The sequence below is a fragment of the Ascaphus truei genome, chromosome 12, assembly GCF_040206685.1.
Source record: "Ascaphus truei isolate aAscTru1 chromosome 12, aAscTru1.hap1, whole genome shotgun sequence".
Lineage (NCBI taxonomy): Eukaryota > Metazoa > Chordata > Amphibia > Anura > Ascaphidae > Ascaphus > Ascaphus truei.
Genome location: NC_134494.1, coordinates 29,616,282 through 29,632,349, shown reverse-complemented (window position 1 = coordinate 29,632,349; position 16,068 = coordinate 29,616,282). Strand labels below are relative to the sequence as shown.

Genomic DNA, 16,068 nt, shown 5'->3' with positions numbered 1-16,068 from the left:
GTCAACATGGTTTGTTGACCTAAGTCTTGTATAGTACTTGTCCTGGAACAGGATTGTGTTTTTCCTCTGTGTTCAGGCTGCCAGCACCCCTCAGCCTAGCTGTTGCAACAATGTTGCTTTGGCAACCCCCCTGCCTTTTTACCAGGATGGACTGCTCCCCCTCCCCTTGCCAGGTGGTATTGTCCCAGTTAATTTCCCATCAGCCCAGACCAGAATGCTGTTTTCTAGTACCAGCAGCCATCTTGCGCAGTCATCTCTCCTATCCTGGCAAAGTTATTGATTTTTACCTATCCCTATATCTTACATTTAGCCCACTTCCCTCATAACTCCCCTTCCCCTTGATTGCTCTCATGTCCCAGTGTGCCCGCAGTACTTTTTCCCCCTTTTTATTTGTATGTTGTTGCCCCAAATAAACACTTCAGCAAGTAAGGCCGTGCCTATAGTGCCGTCGGCGACGCGTGTTTCCGGCAATTTGATTGGTTCAAGGGCCGTCACGTGACAGCCCTTGAAAAATCAAATTTTGCTGGCTACCAGTTTTCGCAACCTCGACGTGCGCGCACTATAAGCGTACGCGGCGGCAGCACTGCGTTTGTTTTCTGGGTGACATCGCGTCGCCGGCACTATAAGCACGGCCTAAGGCCGCGCGTATAGTGCCCGCGACGGGTGACGTCACCGTAAGTTATATTTCGCTTTGCGGCGGCGGCGTGGGCGTACTGGCATTTGATTGGTTCAGGGGCTGTCACATGAGGCGACAGCCCTTGAAAAATCAAATATTGCCAGCTTGCAAAATTTGCGACGCCGCCCGTCACAGTCGCGCTTACTATAAGCGCACGCAGCGGTGGCAATGCATTTGTTTTTGGGCGACGTCGCCGTCGCGGGCACTAAACGCGCGGCCTTAGAAGGTTCCCTTGCTTGATATATGGGATTGAGATAACCTGCCAGTCCCTACACATCCATCAGGGTGTGCTTGGCCCAGAACAGTGCTATAGTAGTATAGAACTATCAAGTTGAATTGACACAATTTATGTCAAGAGGGGCATGTATAAAGCAGAAACCTAAACTAATCAGATGGGTACAAACTCCTCCATAAGTCAATGATGTTTATAGATGTAAAAGAACCATACACATTGAGAGCATGTTGCATGCCTCACTAAAAATTTCACTTTTTTTTTTACAGTTGGGTCATTTTATTTCTCAAATGTGACATCTTTCCAATAACAGCAAACTACAACATACATTTGAAATCAGAGTTAAAGCTATGCGGATGTGATTTTTTTTAGAATTCATGTAAGAATCTTTATAGACTTCTCCATCGTTTACAGATTTTGAGTTACACCAAAATACGGAGTATTTCCAGTAGAAATATTTATATAATACTAGCTGAGAGACCCGGCGTTGCCCGGGATGTAAATGCGTAATAGGTAGTATTATTTATAAATCGTGGAACAATAGGTGAGTATTTGTTGTAAAGGTTGGATAATAATGTTGAAAAGAAAGATGGAATAAAATGTAATACGATGTTGTTTAAAAATGGTTTATTGTAAACACACCACAGTACAATGTATATTTTGGTGACATAACAGATGTAAAAATGTGAGGCGTGTGTCCTGCTAGGGTGTGAGGCGGCAGGTGGCGCGTGATTGTGAGTGCTGTCTGTGAGTGGGGGTCCTGCTAGGGTGTGAGGCGGCAGGTGGCACGTGGGTTGTGAGTGCTGTCTGTGAGTGGGGGTCCTGCTAGGGTGTGAGGCGGCGGGTGGCACATGGGTTGTGAGTGCTGTCTGTGAGTGGGGTCCTGCTAGGGTGTGAGGCGGCAGGTGGCGCGTGGGTTGTGAGTGCTCTCTGTGAGTGGGGGTCCTGCTAGGGTGTGAGGTGGTGGGTCAGTGATGTCGGTGCGTAGGGGCAGGAGGCAGCAGGTGTGTGTGGCGGCAGGTATGTGTCGAGTGTGGCGGGTGTCTGTTGAGTGCATGCAGCGGCTGTGAGGCGGTGGGTGAAAGGCAGAGGCGGGCGGAGTAAGGGTGGGTGAAAGGCAGAGGCGGGTGGGCGCGAAAGCAGAGGCGGGGAGGCAGGAAGGCGGGCAAGTGTGGGAGGGGGGAAGGGTGTGGGAGAGGGGAAGGGTGTGGGAGGGGGGAAGGGGGTGGGAGGGGAGGAGGGGGGAGGGAAAGGGGAGGAGGGGGGAGGGAAAGGGGAGGAGGGGGGAGGGAAAGAGGAGGAGGGGGGAGGGAAAGGGGAGGAGGGGGAGGGAAAGGGGAGGGTAAGGGGGGGAGGGGAGGAGGGGGGAGGGAAAGGGGAGGAGGAGGGAGGGAAAGGGGAGGAGGGAAAGGGGAGGAGGGGGGAGGGAAAGGGGAGGAGGGGGAGGGAAAGGGGAGGAGGGGGAGGGAAAGGGGAGGAGGGGGGAGGGAAAGGGGAGGAGGGGGGAGGGAAAGGGGAGGAGGGGGGAGGGAAAGGGGAGGAGGGGGGAGGGAAAGGGGAGGAGGGGGGAGGGAAAGGGGAGGAGGGGGGAGGGAAAAGGGACATGGGTTGTGAGTGCTGTCTGTGAGTGGGGTCCTGCTAGGGTGTGAGGCGGCAAGTGGCGCGTGGGTTGTGAGTGCTCTCTGTGAGTGGGGGTCCTGCTAGGGTGTGAGGCGGTGGGTCAGTGATGTCGGTGCGTAGGGGCAGGAGGCAGCAGGTGTGTGTGGCGGCAGGTATGTGTCGTGTGTGTGTGTGTGTGTGCGTGTGTGTGTGTGTCCCGTCACTCCGCCTCAGGCCAATAAGAGGTGTGCGGGGGCGGCCATGGCCTGAGCCGGAGTGACAGGCCAACGGTGCTATGCGATTGGCCCTTGGGACGCAGACATACAGTGCTTTCAAAAATATATAGTAGATTCTTCAGCGAACCTCTTCAAACAGAACTGGTGTTTACAACATGGGGAGGAACTGGGGTGGGGGGAGGGGGGTCAGCACTTCTTCTACTGCACTCAACAAATACCAACAAGTAGTAGTAGCACTTTCCCTTGGGCGCTCTCCTAAATAGGCACGGCAATGCATCATTGACCCTTCTGTTGCGTTTGGAGCGCATGAACCCTCTTATACCGAAATCCGCCATCTTTCTCTCAACATAAGAGTAAGCTTTTCCTCTGCCAAGGCTTTTAAAAAAAGTGTTCCCAATTTTCAAAATGTTCCCATTCTAAAAATTGTATTTCTTTTGTCAAAATCTATTAGTTTATAAAAGTCTCTCTAACTCTCTAATCCTGGGAGCATTTTTATCTATGGATTTATTCATGATCATTTTTTTTTTTCTTTCTCTAAACCACTAAAAAAAGCATTAAGTATTTCAGGCGGATTTTCGTTGTTCTTGCCTCTGCAGCTGTTCCCCAACAGCAGGACATTCGCACCCCACGTGATATTTATTTGAAATACCTTTTTATTTTATTTATGTATATCGCTACCTCGTTCCAATATTTTCACAGTTCTTCAACAGGTCCAAATACAAATGGAAAATAAATCTGCCCTTTCACGAGGACACCTTTTGTTGACGGGTCATACGTGTCTATGCCATGGGTGGGCAACTCCAGCGTTGAAGATCCACCAAAACGTCAGGTTCTCAGTATCTCTCTGCTGCCGCACAGGTGGTTCAGTCATTCTAAGGCTGAGTTCAGGGTGGGTACCACGCAACGTGCGCGCGCACGATCGGCACTATGCAATGTTTCTAAACGGACCGTGTCACATTGCAGCTTCTTGTGGCGGCAAAGTACAGCGTTGACGCTGCTACATTTTGCCGCTGCAACCGAAATGGATTTTTCGGGCTGCAGTCGCGTCACGTGAGCTGGTTCCATGACACGTTCGCCACGCCCCCAAACGCCGCGACCCTACTCCTGCAGCTAAAGAACAGATCGCTGGGCTGCAGGAGCATGCGGGGGAGGCGCGCACGGAAGCTCACGGCCGTAGTACCCACCCTGAACTCAGCCTAACTGAACCACCTGGGCTGAAGCAGAGATATCCGGAAAACCCTGACCTGTTGGTGACCCTTGAGGACGGGGGGTTAGCCACCCCTAGTCTACGCCCTCGGCAGATATATGCTCAGTGCACACATTGCAGTATAATTTCCCGGAGAGACCGAGTGAACACTTCTCATACCTACTACCATTCCACAGATCATCTTCTGAGCTTAAACCAGGAATATCTCTCCTCCATGACCAGAAAGAGTTAGACTGCCCCTTCACACGACTTTTCATTACCAATTAGTTATAAATCATTTGTAAAAAAAAAAAATTGGGATTCTGTCATCTCTATCTTTGCACGGCCACTCTTACTCCAGGGAGCAGGAGAGCTCTTCATGACAGACAATATAATTGAATAGAATATGAAAATAAATGAGGATTATGTATATTGTAGTTTCTCAATTTCATTAAAATATATATAAAATACACATATATATATTTTACACATATATATAGACACACACACTTTATAAGTGTGACTAATTCAAATATTCTCGTTCTCATTGCTTGACCAGGACTTATTTTCTGTATGAAGAATACTTGCCAGGTCAACTTGCTTAACCAAGTCCCATTCCAAATCGGTGTTTGAGAAATCCTTGGATTTGGTTAATGTCACTTAATGTTTGAAAAAGCTATTTATTGGCCCCAATTCCTTTCATTGTATAAGCGTTTGTAAACTTATTCTGTTACCTGTTAGTCTGTTTATTTCTGAATAAAATGTGTCGCTACTTTATTAAACCGCTTGGCTTCTTTTGTACTAATTAGTAATGAGAGCATTAATAATTTATACACAATCTTTGGGGGAAATGTTTGACTTCACAATGGCACATCTACATAACACTGAGAGATTAAGGTTAAGCTTTGCTGATGATACTAAATTGTGTAAGGTAGTAAAATCAGAGCAGGGTGGCATTTCTCTCCAGAAGGACTTGGATAGACTGGAAACTTGGGCAAGTAAATGGAAGATGAGGTTAAATACAGATAAATGTAAGGCATTTGGGAAACTAGAATAAACAGGTGACTTACAAATTAAATGGGGCAAAATGGGGTAAATCCTTGATTGAGAAGGATTTAGGAGTGCTTGTAGACAGCAGTCTTAGCAATAGTGCCCAGCAGTCAATAGTCAGGCAGTAGCTGCAAAGGCAAATCAGTTCTTACCTTGAGTTAACCGGGCTGGAAAAGAAGCATAATTATGCCACTGTATAAAGAATTAAACCACACCTTGAATATGTAGTACCATTTTTGGAACCAAGTCATAAAAAAGACATTACAGAACTAGAGAAAGTGCAGAGAAGAGCCACCAAATGAAAAAAGGGGATGGACAATCTGATTTATGAGGAGGCTAAATTAGATTTGTTCACATTAGAAAACAGACATCTAAAAGAGGATATAACTACAGTACATACAAATATATTCTGGGTCAATACAAGAAGCTTTCAAAATAATTATTTATTCCAAGGGTAATACAAACTACCGAGGGACATCCTTTAATGTTGGCGAAAAGGAGATTATGACTTCCTGTTCTTCTATGGTTGCATTTAAATCTAGTTGATTGGCGGTAATTTTAGCAGTTTGGATATCTTGCCAAAATACATCTTTATTTGACTGATTTACTTACCCTCTGGAGCAGCCGTGCGCAAACGTTTTGAGCTGCGGCCCCTTCCTGGGAGCCGCAGCGTTGGCGCTCCCGATGGCTCGGCGTCAAATGACATTACGGGTCACATCACGTGACCCCCAACGCGTCATTTGATGCGCGTTGCCATGGCGACGCGTCGCCTAAGACCCGGCTGGCATCAGGTAAGTGAGTTACAGAGGCCTCACGCCTTCCCCGCCTGCAGAGGCCTCTGCAACCGCCCGCGCCCCCCCTACAAATTCTCCCGCCCCCCCTGGGGGGCGCGCCCCCCAGTTTGTGCACCACTGCTCTGGAGTATACATTTTGGTACACGTTTTGCAGAATGCTTACAATCGCTTCCCGTTTGTTCTTTAACTCCCCATTTTTATTTCTTAATCCTGTGGGACCTTAAATTTGCCAACTATTCATTTACCTCTGTCGCCCCAAAGACAGTAGCCATTCACTGATGTTACAGCTGCTCTGTTATAATTCCAAAACACACTAACCTTCTCCCCCTGTACCTTGTGTTTCCACTAACCCTTCCTTAGGCCGAGTCCCCGCTGGCGCTGACCGCGCTCATGCTTGAGTGGTAACGTCACCAACTCTTCAAGAATGCTGTCCTGCTAAATTTTTAGAGTGGGGGGCGTGGCTATGAAGGGAGGGGGCGTGTCATTAGCTGGGGGGCTGTCTGTGTGTCTGTGTGTATGTCTCTGGGTGGTGTTGTCTCCATTCTCTCCCTCCCCCCTTCCAAAAATGGCAATTAATTGTGCAAGAAAAATAAAATAAATAATGTGCAAAGAAAAATAAAAAACCTCTCCCCACTCACCCACCTCTCTCCGCCCCCTTCCACCTCTCTCCGTCCGTCCCCCCTTCCACCTCTCTCCGTCCGTCCCCCCTTTCACCTCTCTCCGTCCGTCCCCCCTTTCACCTTTCTCCGTCCGTCCCCCCTTTCACCTCTCTCCGTTCGTCCCCCCTTCCCCCTCTCCGTCCCTCCCCCTTTCCCCCTCTCTCCCTCCCTTCCCCCTCTCTCCGTCCGTCCCTCCCTTCCCCCTCTCCGTCCGTTTCCCCCTCCCTTCCCCCTCTCTCCCCCTCCCTTCCCCCTCCCACCTCTCTCCGTCCGTCATCCCTTCCACCTCTCTCCGTCCGTCCCCCCTTCCACCTCTCTCCGTCCGTCCCCCCTTCCACCTCTCTCCGTCCGTCCCCCCTTCCACCTCTCTCCGTCCGTCCCCCCTTCCACCTCTCTCCGTCCGTCCCCCCTTCCACCTCTCTCCGTCCGTCCCCCCTTCCACCTCTCCGTCCGTCCCCCCTTCCACCTCTCTCCGTCCGTCCCCCACCCTTCCACCTCTCTCCGTCCGTCCCCCACCCTTCCACCTCTCTCCGTCCGTCCCCCACCCTTCCACCTCTCTCCGTCCGCCCCCTTCTTCCACCTCTCTCCGCCCCCTTCTTCCACCTCTCTCCGCCCCCTTCTTCCACCTCTCTCCGTCTGTCCACCCTTCCACCTCTCTCCGTCTGTCCACCCTTCCACCTCTCTCCGTCTGTCCACCCTTTCACCTCTCTCCGTCTGTCCACCCTTTCACCTCTCTCCGTCTGTCCACCCTTTCACCTCTCTCCGTCTGTCCACCCTTTCACCTCTCTCCGTCTGTCCACCCTTTCACCTCTCTCCGTCTGTCCACCCTTTCACCTCTCTCCGTCTGTCCACCCTTTCACCTCTCTCCGTCTGTCCACCCTTTCACCTCTCTCCGTCTGTCCACCCTTTCACCTCTCTCCGTCTGTCCACCCTTTCACCTCTCTGTCTGTCCACCCTTTCACCTCTCTCCGTCTGTCCCCCCTTCCACCTCTCTCCACTCAGCCTATTCTGCCTCGCTTTCCCCATTGGTCAGAACAGGGTCTCGGGACCCTGCTCTCTGCTCCAAAGACAAAACACTTTTGTCTCGCCAAGCCCCAAGCTTGGGAGAGCGTGCGCACACGCCGCGTGGGCGCGATTATTAACTTGTATAGAGTTAAGCGCTCCAAGCGCGGTCAGCGGGGTCACAGCCTTATAGATTGTAAGCTCCTTTGGGGCAGGGCCCTTCTTACCTACTGGAACAATGTATGTTAGTGTTTGTTATTCCATCGTCCGCCAACCCTACTGTACTGCGCTACGGAATATATTGACGCGTTATAAATAAATGATAACACCTCTCTACGAGGAAAGACTTGGACAAACAGCCCAGAATGTTGGCCATCACTTGGCTCGATGAAATCAATAAAGGTGTGTGAGGTTCGGGAAACATTTGCATGTATTAGATACAGACCCCAACACAACAACGTTTACCAGGAATTGTGTTATTTACACCGTGGTGGGGCGGTCTAGCCTAGACCCTTACTTGTTTAAGGTTGTCTAGTGACTAAGGGGCAGTGCTGACCACGTGATCTGGTCTAAACTATACAAACTTTTAAACTAGCCAGACCTGTTCACATTTTTACCCTAAATATGGCTGTAACTGCACCAGCAAAACTAAACATTAACAGAGGAGCTGATGCACAAAGCAAACATTAGATACACAGAAAAATAAAGTCAGAGCCGAACTGAATGGGTAAAGAAAACCATTGTCTTTCATCCTTATCAAAACACCATGGGGCCTATGCAGAGAGCAGCGAATTTTAAAATTGGCGAATTTATTAAAAAGTAGCTTTTTTGGAGAGTTTTAATCTCCATATGCAGAAAAGTGCGAATTCTGCTATGTTTAACATGGATGCGTGTGGCGAGTTTAAATTGGCGAGATGCGCGCTTCAGAAATGTGTTAAAACAAATTCGCGGCTTTTTTTTTTCCTTTGCAATGGCCGCGAGCGGCAGTTTTTTCTGGCGAGTTAAAACTGAGACAATCGCGCCATTTTATTGGCGCGAACAGCCGCTAGATGCCGTTCGCGCCTCTCTGCATACGGATATTTTTAAAACTGGCGAGATTGAGGTTCTCGCCAGCCGCGAGGCGAGTTTTATAACTAGAAAAGAAAAATTGGCGCGTTTTTCGGAACTCGCCATTTTCTGCTGCTTTCTGCGCGATTTTCTCCAAAAAATGGCGAATTTCGAAATAGCGCTGCTCTCTGCATAGGCCCCCATGTATTTATTTATTGCTAACATTCACATTGAAAATGAATGTGGAATTTCACTCTAATCACCTGAAGTAGAAAATGTCCTAATTAATTACTTTAATAAAACCGTATGCATTCTTTACCCCATATAATTCCATAAATAGATTGTAAGCTCTTCGCGGCAGGGACATTTTTCCTAATGTTCCTTTTATGTCTCAAGCACTTATTCCCATTATGTGTTAGGCTGCGTCCCCGCTAGCGCTGAGCGGGCGTCGCTTACTTACATATATAGATATATGTAAGTCCCCGCTCACGCTGTGCGCGCTCGTGCGCGGGCACACGCGCTCGGGTAAACAAAAAAATCTAACTTTCCCGTGCGCTCAACTACCCGCAATGCGACACCCCCCCGCGCGCGCGTACATGCAGGACACCCGGCGCTAATGCTTGGAGCGCTCTCCAAGCATGAGAGCGCTCAGCGCCAGCGGGGACTCAGCCTTATATCATTATGTCACGTGTGTTACCGCTGTGAAGCGCTATGTAAATAAGGATATACATACCTAAAGTAAAATTATTCTGGAACACAGTACAGAGGGAGGGAAGGGGGTGAGAGGTGACAATCACTATAAAGACAAATATTAACCTTTTACACATCCCTCCCCCCCCTCAAAAAAAAACAACAACAAAAAGCCCCCCTGCGTTTAAGAGCTTACAATGTACAATTGTGTTTTCCACCTCCCCAAATGAACCAATAGACACTATTAATAACAGCCAGAGATTGCTATATTAAGTTGCAAACACCTAACTGGAAGAACTCGTTTGGGGCAATTGTTTAGGACAATGGTTCCTATGAGACTGCAATGCCTGCAGGGGGATAAGATAAAGGGGAGGGGGAGGGGAGAGGGGTTACTGAGTCACAGTCAATCTATACTACTAACAGGATTAAGGTAAAATAATTGCATTAGCCACTTCATCCAAAATTAAGCATTGTTTGAGGCAAATTAAAATTAATGACCCCAAACTGTCTGAACTTAACCCTTCGTTGGCAGCACTTTGCGAAGAGGTTAAAGATCCGTGGGGAACCGTCTGCCATTTGAACAAGACTGTTACTAGGTTTGTGAAAATATCCCATTACCTTTAATGGGCTAAATAAAAGCACTCGTATGGTTTTACATCTTTAAATTAATAATGCACAGCAATTGATTGTGTGACGCCAGGACATGTAGTTTTTTGTATGCAGGAAAATGGCACAGCCAAATCTATACCAGATAATGCTATATGGAGACTGAAGTGTTTTCTTCTGTTTGGTAACAAGTGTTCAGTTCAAAGGATGGGCTCTGCAGTCTTAAGTGTGTGCACATGAATATTGCAGATAGTATTTATTTATTTATAAAATATTTTGCCAGGAAGTAATACATTGAGAGTTACCTCTCGTTTTCAAGTATGTCCTGGGATAGTAACTAACATTCTTCCTGGCTTTGCTAGTTAATACCCTTAAAATGTTCAAGTAGTGTGTTGGTAAACATCAGGCAAACCTACTTGCCTGTGTGTCTTTGCAAAAGATAAGAATATGTTCAGATAAAAGGAAATATTTCTTAACAGAGCCCAAATGCCATTAAAGTACACCGCTGGTAATCAGTTAAAGCAGACTTAATCCACATCCACACTTCTTTTGAAGGTGAATCAAAGTTGGCAAGAAAAAACAGAGCGCTCTTATCCTGACAGGTACAAGGTGAATGAATGACTGAGGGAAAAACAAAAACGGACTACAGCCCCAAGATTGAACCCTTTAAAATCCAGGAGGGGTCTGCAAGGCACAGCAATGGCAGGGGTGCAGGAATAATATTTTAGCGGGTGCTGTACATACATACATAACGTCACCTCTATTTACAGCCACCCATGTGGCTAAGGTATTGCATTGTATGTCTTTATTTATATAGCGCCATTAATGTTCATAGCGCTTCACAGCAGTAATACCCGACAATCATATAAATAACAAATAATATAAATAACAGGTCATGGGAATAAGTGCTTCAGACATAAAAGTAACATTTAGGAAGAGGAGTCCCTGCTCCGAAAAGCTTACAAAGACAAAAAATAATAATCACCACCATAACACCCAACATGAATGAAACAACAGGACTCAGAGAAAGTCCTTCTTAAATAAATATGTTCTCACACCAACAATCCTTGCACAATACGAACATTATTTTTTTACATTGCCCAAATGTAGCAGTTTCTTAATACCCCTTTTGTATGGAACTTTTCAGCTTTGTATGGTCCATGCAATGTTAACCACTGCTCTACTTTCCTGGAATAAAAACCTGCAGATCATTAAGCACAAAGGCTGGGGGAGCTTCTTACCTTGTCAAGTTGCCAGTCCACAGTATGTGACTGCTTTGTTGGCTATGCAGAGCTCCTGAGAAAGTACTTGCATTTACTTTGCAGGAGGTCACTTGCATGGAGTAAGCAGCCTCACACACACCGCTGGAAAGTCCAGCACGGTATCGGAACCCCTTTTGCTAACAAAAGCAGTGTTTTCTGCAGCACATGTACCAGCCCTGGGTAGTCACTGGAAGTTAACATCAGAAAGTAAGTGCTGTGTGATCATCGGGAAACTTGATCCCCCAGCAATGTTATGTTAACTACTGAACTGCTGGCAGCCAAGGGGCTCACGCTTCTGAAACAGTAGGGTTAGGTAATTTGTGAAAAGTTGCAATGAGGTGTCAGCAGAGCAAACACACTGAGCAAGTCAACACCTTCTCCTCATATGCTATAGCAGCCAATGTATGTTCATGGGAAATGTATTCTGCACGCAGACAATATTGCAAACAAATTGAATGTGACACATGGACACACTCTCTCTCTTATGGTGGGTGAAAAAGGCAACAAGAACCCTCCACAGTATTGCATATAGCAAATAAAATGATCACCTGTGAGCACATATATATAGTGTGTGTGTGTGTGTGTGTGTGTGTGTGTGTGTGTGTGTGTGTGTGTGTGTGTGTGTGTGTGTGTGTGTGTGTGTGTGTGTGTGTGTGTGTGTGTGTGTGTGTGTGTGTGTGTGTGTGTGTGTGTGTGTGTGTGTGTGTATATATATATGTGTGTGTATATATATATATGTATATGTGTGCTGGATGATAATGGTGAAAGACAGGGTTGCAGACCTGTATAAGACATGCAAATGAATATACAGGAATATTTACAGTTGCTTTATGCTTTACTGTGGAGGGTTTTAGTCACTTTTTTTACCCACCATAACCTTAATAAATGTGGTGATTACCTACTCTTTAATCTCATCTGAGCAAATGTCAGCAACCAACCTCACACTGATGATACCCATCAAGGTTGAAACATGTCGGTGAGTGGGTTAACTGAGTTTGCATCTCCCAAACCCTTGCTTAAAAGCTGTGTCTAAAGCAGCATACATTGGCTAAGGGTTGCTCATGTAATGTGAGCATGAGATAAAAGGTGGCACTGTGTGCTCATTTGCATGTCATTTCCCAGAATCCCTTGCTGCAGTGGAAGTGCTGTGTGCTGGGTGATAATGGTGAAAGACAGGGTTGCAGACCTGTCTAAGACATGAAAATGAACATACAGGAATATTTACAGTTGCTTTATGCTTTACTGTGGAGGGTTTTAGTCACTTTTTTTACCCACCATAACCTTAATAAATGTGGTGATTAGATCTAGATAGATCTAGATCTATATAGATCTAGATCTATATCTATATAGATCTAGATCTATATCTATATCTATATAGATCTATATCTATATAGATCTATATCTATATCTATATAGATCTATATCTATATAGATCTATATCTATATATAATTTTTTTATTCTGAAGTCTCCGTAAAGTTCTCAATCTCCTATAACTTTAACAAGTACATCCCAGAAATATTTATTTATTTGTTCAATTCTGACCCACTTTATTTACTGCCAGAGTCCCTGTATTTCAATTAGGTTATACCCTTCATGCTCCTGCTAGTGTATGTGACACACACACACACACTTTATCTGCACCAAAACAATAAATTGTAAGCTCATCTGTGCTGCTTACCATGCGCTTTACTGTAATTGTGACACGCTTTGAGTCCCATTAGGAGAAAAGCACTATATCAAATTATTATTACTGTATGTAGCTCTTTGTGAATTAAACTTATATATAGGACTGCTTAAGGGCCGCCAACAGGGGAGGTTTGCCGGGGTTGGTGTCCCGGGCCCGCTGGCTGGGAGGGCCCGGACGGCGTTGCACATTTCCCCCGAACTCTGGCCAGGCCATGTTGCCGGACGCGGCCGGGCTCCGACTCAACTGCCTATAAGCCTCTTCCTTTCTCTGCCCCACGCCGCCGAGCTTCCACTGCCGGCGCGCGATGGGGCTCTCTGACGTCAGCGCGCCGGAAGCTGGGTCAAGCTTACTTCCGGCTTATAGGCAGCTGAGAGTTGGGGCCTGGCCACAACCGGCAGCAGGGCCTGGCTAGAGGTCGGGGGAAATGTGCAGCCAGCCAGGCCCCCTCCACCCAAGGTAAGTCTGTATTTTTATATGTATTGGGGTTATTTTTATATGCATTGGGAGGCTTGGGGGAATTTTTATATGTATTGGAGTGCTTGGGGGTATTTTTATTTGGGTTGGGGTATTTTTTTATATGTATTGGGGAGGGTTGTGTTTTTTTTATATGGTGTGTGTGTGTGTGTGTGTGTGTGTGTGTGTGTGTGTGTGTGTGTGTGTGTGTGTGTGTGCGCGTGTATGGGGGGGTTATATGTATTTTTTGATATGTATTGGTATGTGGGTTTTTTGTATGCATTTGGGGGAGGGGGGTTCTATATATTTGGGGGGTGGGGATTTTTTTGTACGTATTTGGGGGTGGGAAGTTTTTTGGTATATATCTTGTGGGGGGAATTGTGTGAGGGGAGGGAATGAATGAGCGTGGGGTAATTGACTTGACGGAGCGAGAGGAGAGAGCGGATGAGTTAGGATGGCTTGAGGACTAGAGTTGCCCACCCCTCCCTAAGCCTGAGCTCAGACAGCCTACTACACTATGATGCGTCCGCGTGTGCGCGCCTCTGCTGGGCGATGTGTGATCATCCCCAGCAGACTGAATGACGCGACTTACGTCATTCATTTAATTAAAAAAAAAGATACAATGTGTGTGCGTGTAATGTGATTGGCTGGCGAAATACACGTGACGCGGCTGCCGCTTGAAATGACAACTTCAGTTGTCTCCTTCAAGTGCAGCAGCGACAACGCTGTACTTCACCGCCGGGAGTCTGTCAGGAATCCACTCCTGGCTTTGGTTGGAGCCCTTCCATCCGGAGCATTGCAGGTTCCAGACAATCTATTCCCTGCCTCTGCAATCACCTGCCTCCTGCTGCCTCCTGTTGCCTCCTGTGCAGCTCTGGCCTGATTGGCCTCCTGTGCTATTTAGTGCCTGCCCCGCCCTCAGGAAGTTGCTGGACATAGACTTTGCAATCCAAGTTGCAAGTAACTGTGCATGTCACAGACTCTGTGTTTGGCCTGCTGGTCTCCTTGTACCTTGTATCCTGCTTCCAGTCCCCGGCATCCCAAGGCCTTCTTGCATAGCAGCCCCGGCGCTGCTTTCCTTGTTCCTGGCAGACTTCGCTTTCGCCGCGCTGTAGCGGCTACACTGGTTTCCCCAGCGTTTTCTGTGGCGTGTCTGCCTCAGTTCCTGTCTCTATGTCTTCTCAGTGATCCTTTGCGTACCAAACCGGCCTGGCTGTGGATCCGCTCTGATCTTCTACCCCAGGTCTGTATCCTGACCTCCTGGACACCCGACCCCTTTTACCTCGGTTTGCAGATTCCGACCTACCTCCCGGCTCTGGACCCCAGGCTCTCGGTACCACCTATCTTCTGGAATCTCCCTTCTCGTCTGGCGAGTATCTTATTTTATCTGATACTCCCAGACGGTTCCAGACGCCTATTTTCCACTTTCCAGGCGTGTCCCCGTAGCTGTGGGTGCAGTTTTGTTACCCATCTCACCTCAGTATCGGGGTCCCTCCTTGTTTGTGGCAAGCACGTACGTTACAGAGTCGTTTCTTGTTTGACAACTCCCACTGTCAAACCTACAAGAGTGCCGAGCGTGCGCACGTCGCGTAGCAGCCTGTCTAAGCGGAGCCTTAGGCCACGTCCATAGAAGAACAAGCAGCGCGGAGCCGTGCGGACGCTCCGTGCTGAGCCCCGGCATCCTCAATGAGGATGTCTTTAGAGGGGGCTCACGCGAGCGTCCGCAGGCGCGCTGACGAGTTGGATTTTTCAGCCGACAGCCAAGCTGTTTTTCAGCGCGCTGTCGGCTGAAAACATCCAATCAGCGCGAAGCAGCGTCAACGTCACAGCGCCGTGATGTCGGCGCCGTGACTTTGACGTCGGCGCGTCGCGGGTAATTGGCCCAGCATAGTAACTGCCCCGCCTCCCGATCGTGGACGCCGGCGCATTAAATCGCTCATGCTTGATCAGGTGAGCATCAGCGTCCGCGCGGCTCAGCGCTGCTCCACGTTCTATGGACGCAGCCTTAGTGCTTCCCAAGACTGGCTCAACTTCTGTTATATCCCACAAGGGCTAGGCGGGGGGGAGGGGAGGGGGACTGACAATTAAAACATTGTATACATTTCATGCAGACGTGATGTTACATGTCCATATGACAAACCTGGACAACTAATGCAATCTATCTTCAAATGCAGTAGCCCAGGGGCGTTCAACTCCAGTCCGCAAGCCCCCCACCCAACAGGTCAGGTTTTCAGGATATCCCAGCTTCAACACAGGTGGCTCCATCAGAGGCTCAGTCGAAGTCTGAGCCTCTGATTGAGTCACCTGTGCTGAAGCAGGGAGCAATTGAGCAGGGATATCATGAAAACCTGACCTGTTGGCAGCGCTTGAGGACTGGAGTAGCACTCCTGCAATAGCTAATGGTTGCATTCGAACTGGCGACCTCAAAGAGGGTGGGATAGCGCACAAAGCCTCGTCTCCTCAAAAGTACACCCCCATTTTCGGCCACCTGAAATAATGTTGTGGAATAAAATTCATTTCAGCTCCCAGGGGACCCCCTCCACCTCGAGATACAGACCGCCAAAGGGGGCGCCGGTATCTCGTCAAAGTTTAAAGCACCCACGTGACGTGGGCTAACCGGAAGTCAAACCTGATGACATCACGGCTTCCTATTGGCCCACAGGATGCAGAAGCTTTGAAACATTACATGATCCCAGCTGGCCGAGCCGAGCAGCTATCGGCACCCACAACGGAGATCAGTATCTCCGGGAGCAGGGGTTCCCCATAGCCGAAAATAATGGGGTTTAGCTCCGGAGACCGCCTGCTTCAAACCCATGTAAACAAAAAAAAAAAAATGCAAATCGCTGCTTGGATTGTCTCTTTAAATGAAATGCGCCAGTCAAATTCAA

General features: G+C 48.0%; 1 protein-coding gene across 14 annotated transcripts in view; it reads right to left on the bottom strand.

The window, feature by feature from the left end:
- NAV2 (neuron navigator 2) overlaps nucleotides 1–16,068 on the bottom strand; it is a 439,021-nt gene that overhangs the window by 45,078 nt on the left and 377,875 nt on the right. Inside the window, exon 1 of one of the 14 annotated variants that reach the window (XM_075567195.1) lies at nucleotides 11,019–11,401. The exons of the other annotated variants lie outside the window; for them this stretch is intronic. Within the exon in view, the coding sequence (XP_075423310.1) occupies nucleotides 11,019–11,116 (98 nt within the window). The 5' untranslated portion in view covers nucleotides 11,117–11,401. Of the gene's footprint in view, nucleotides 1–11,018; nucleotides 11,402–16,068 lie in introns of those variants that run through there. 14 annotated transcript variants of the gene reach the window in all.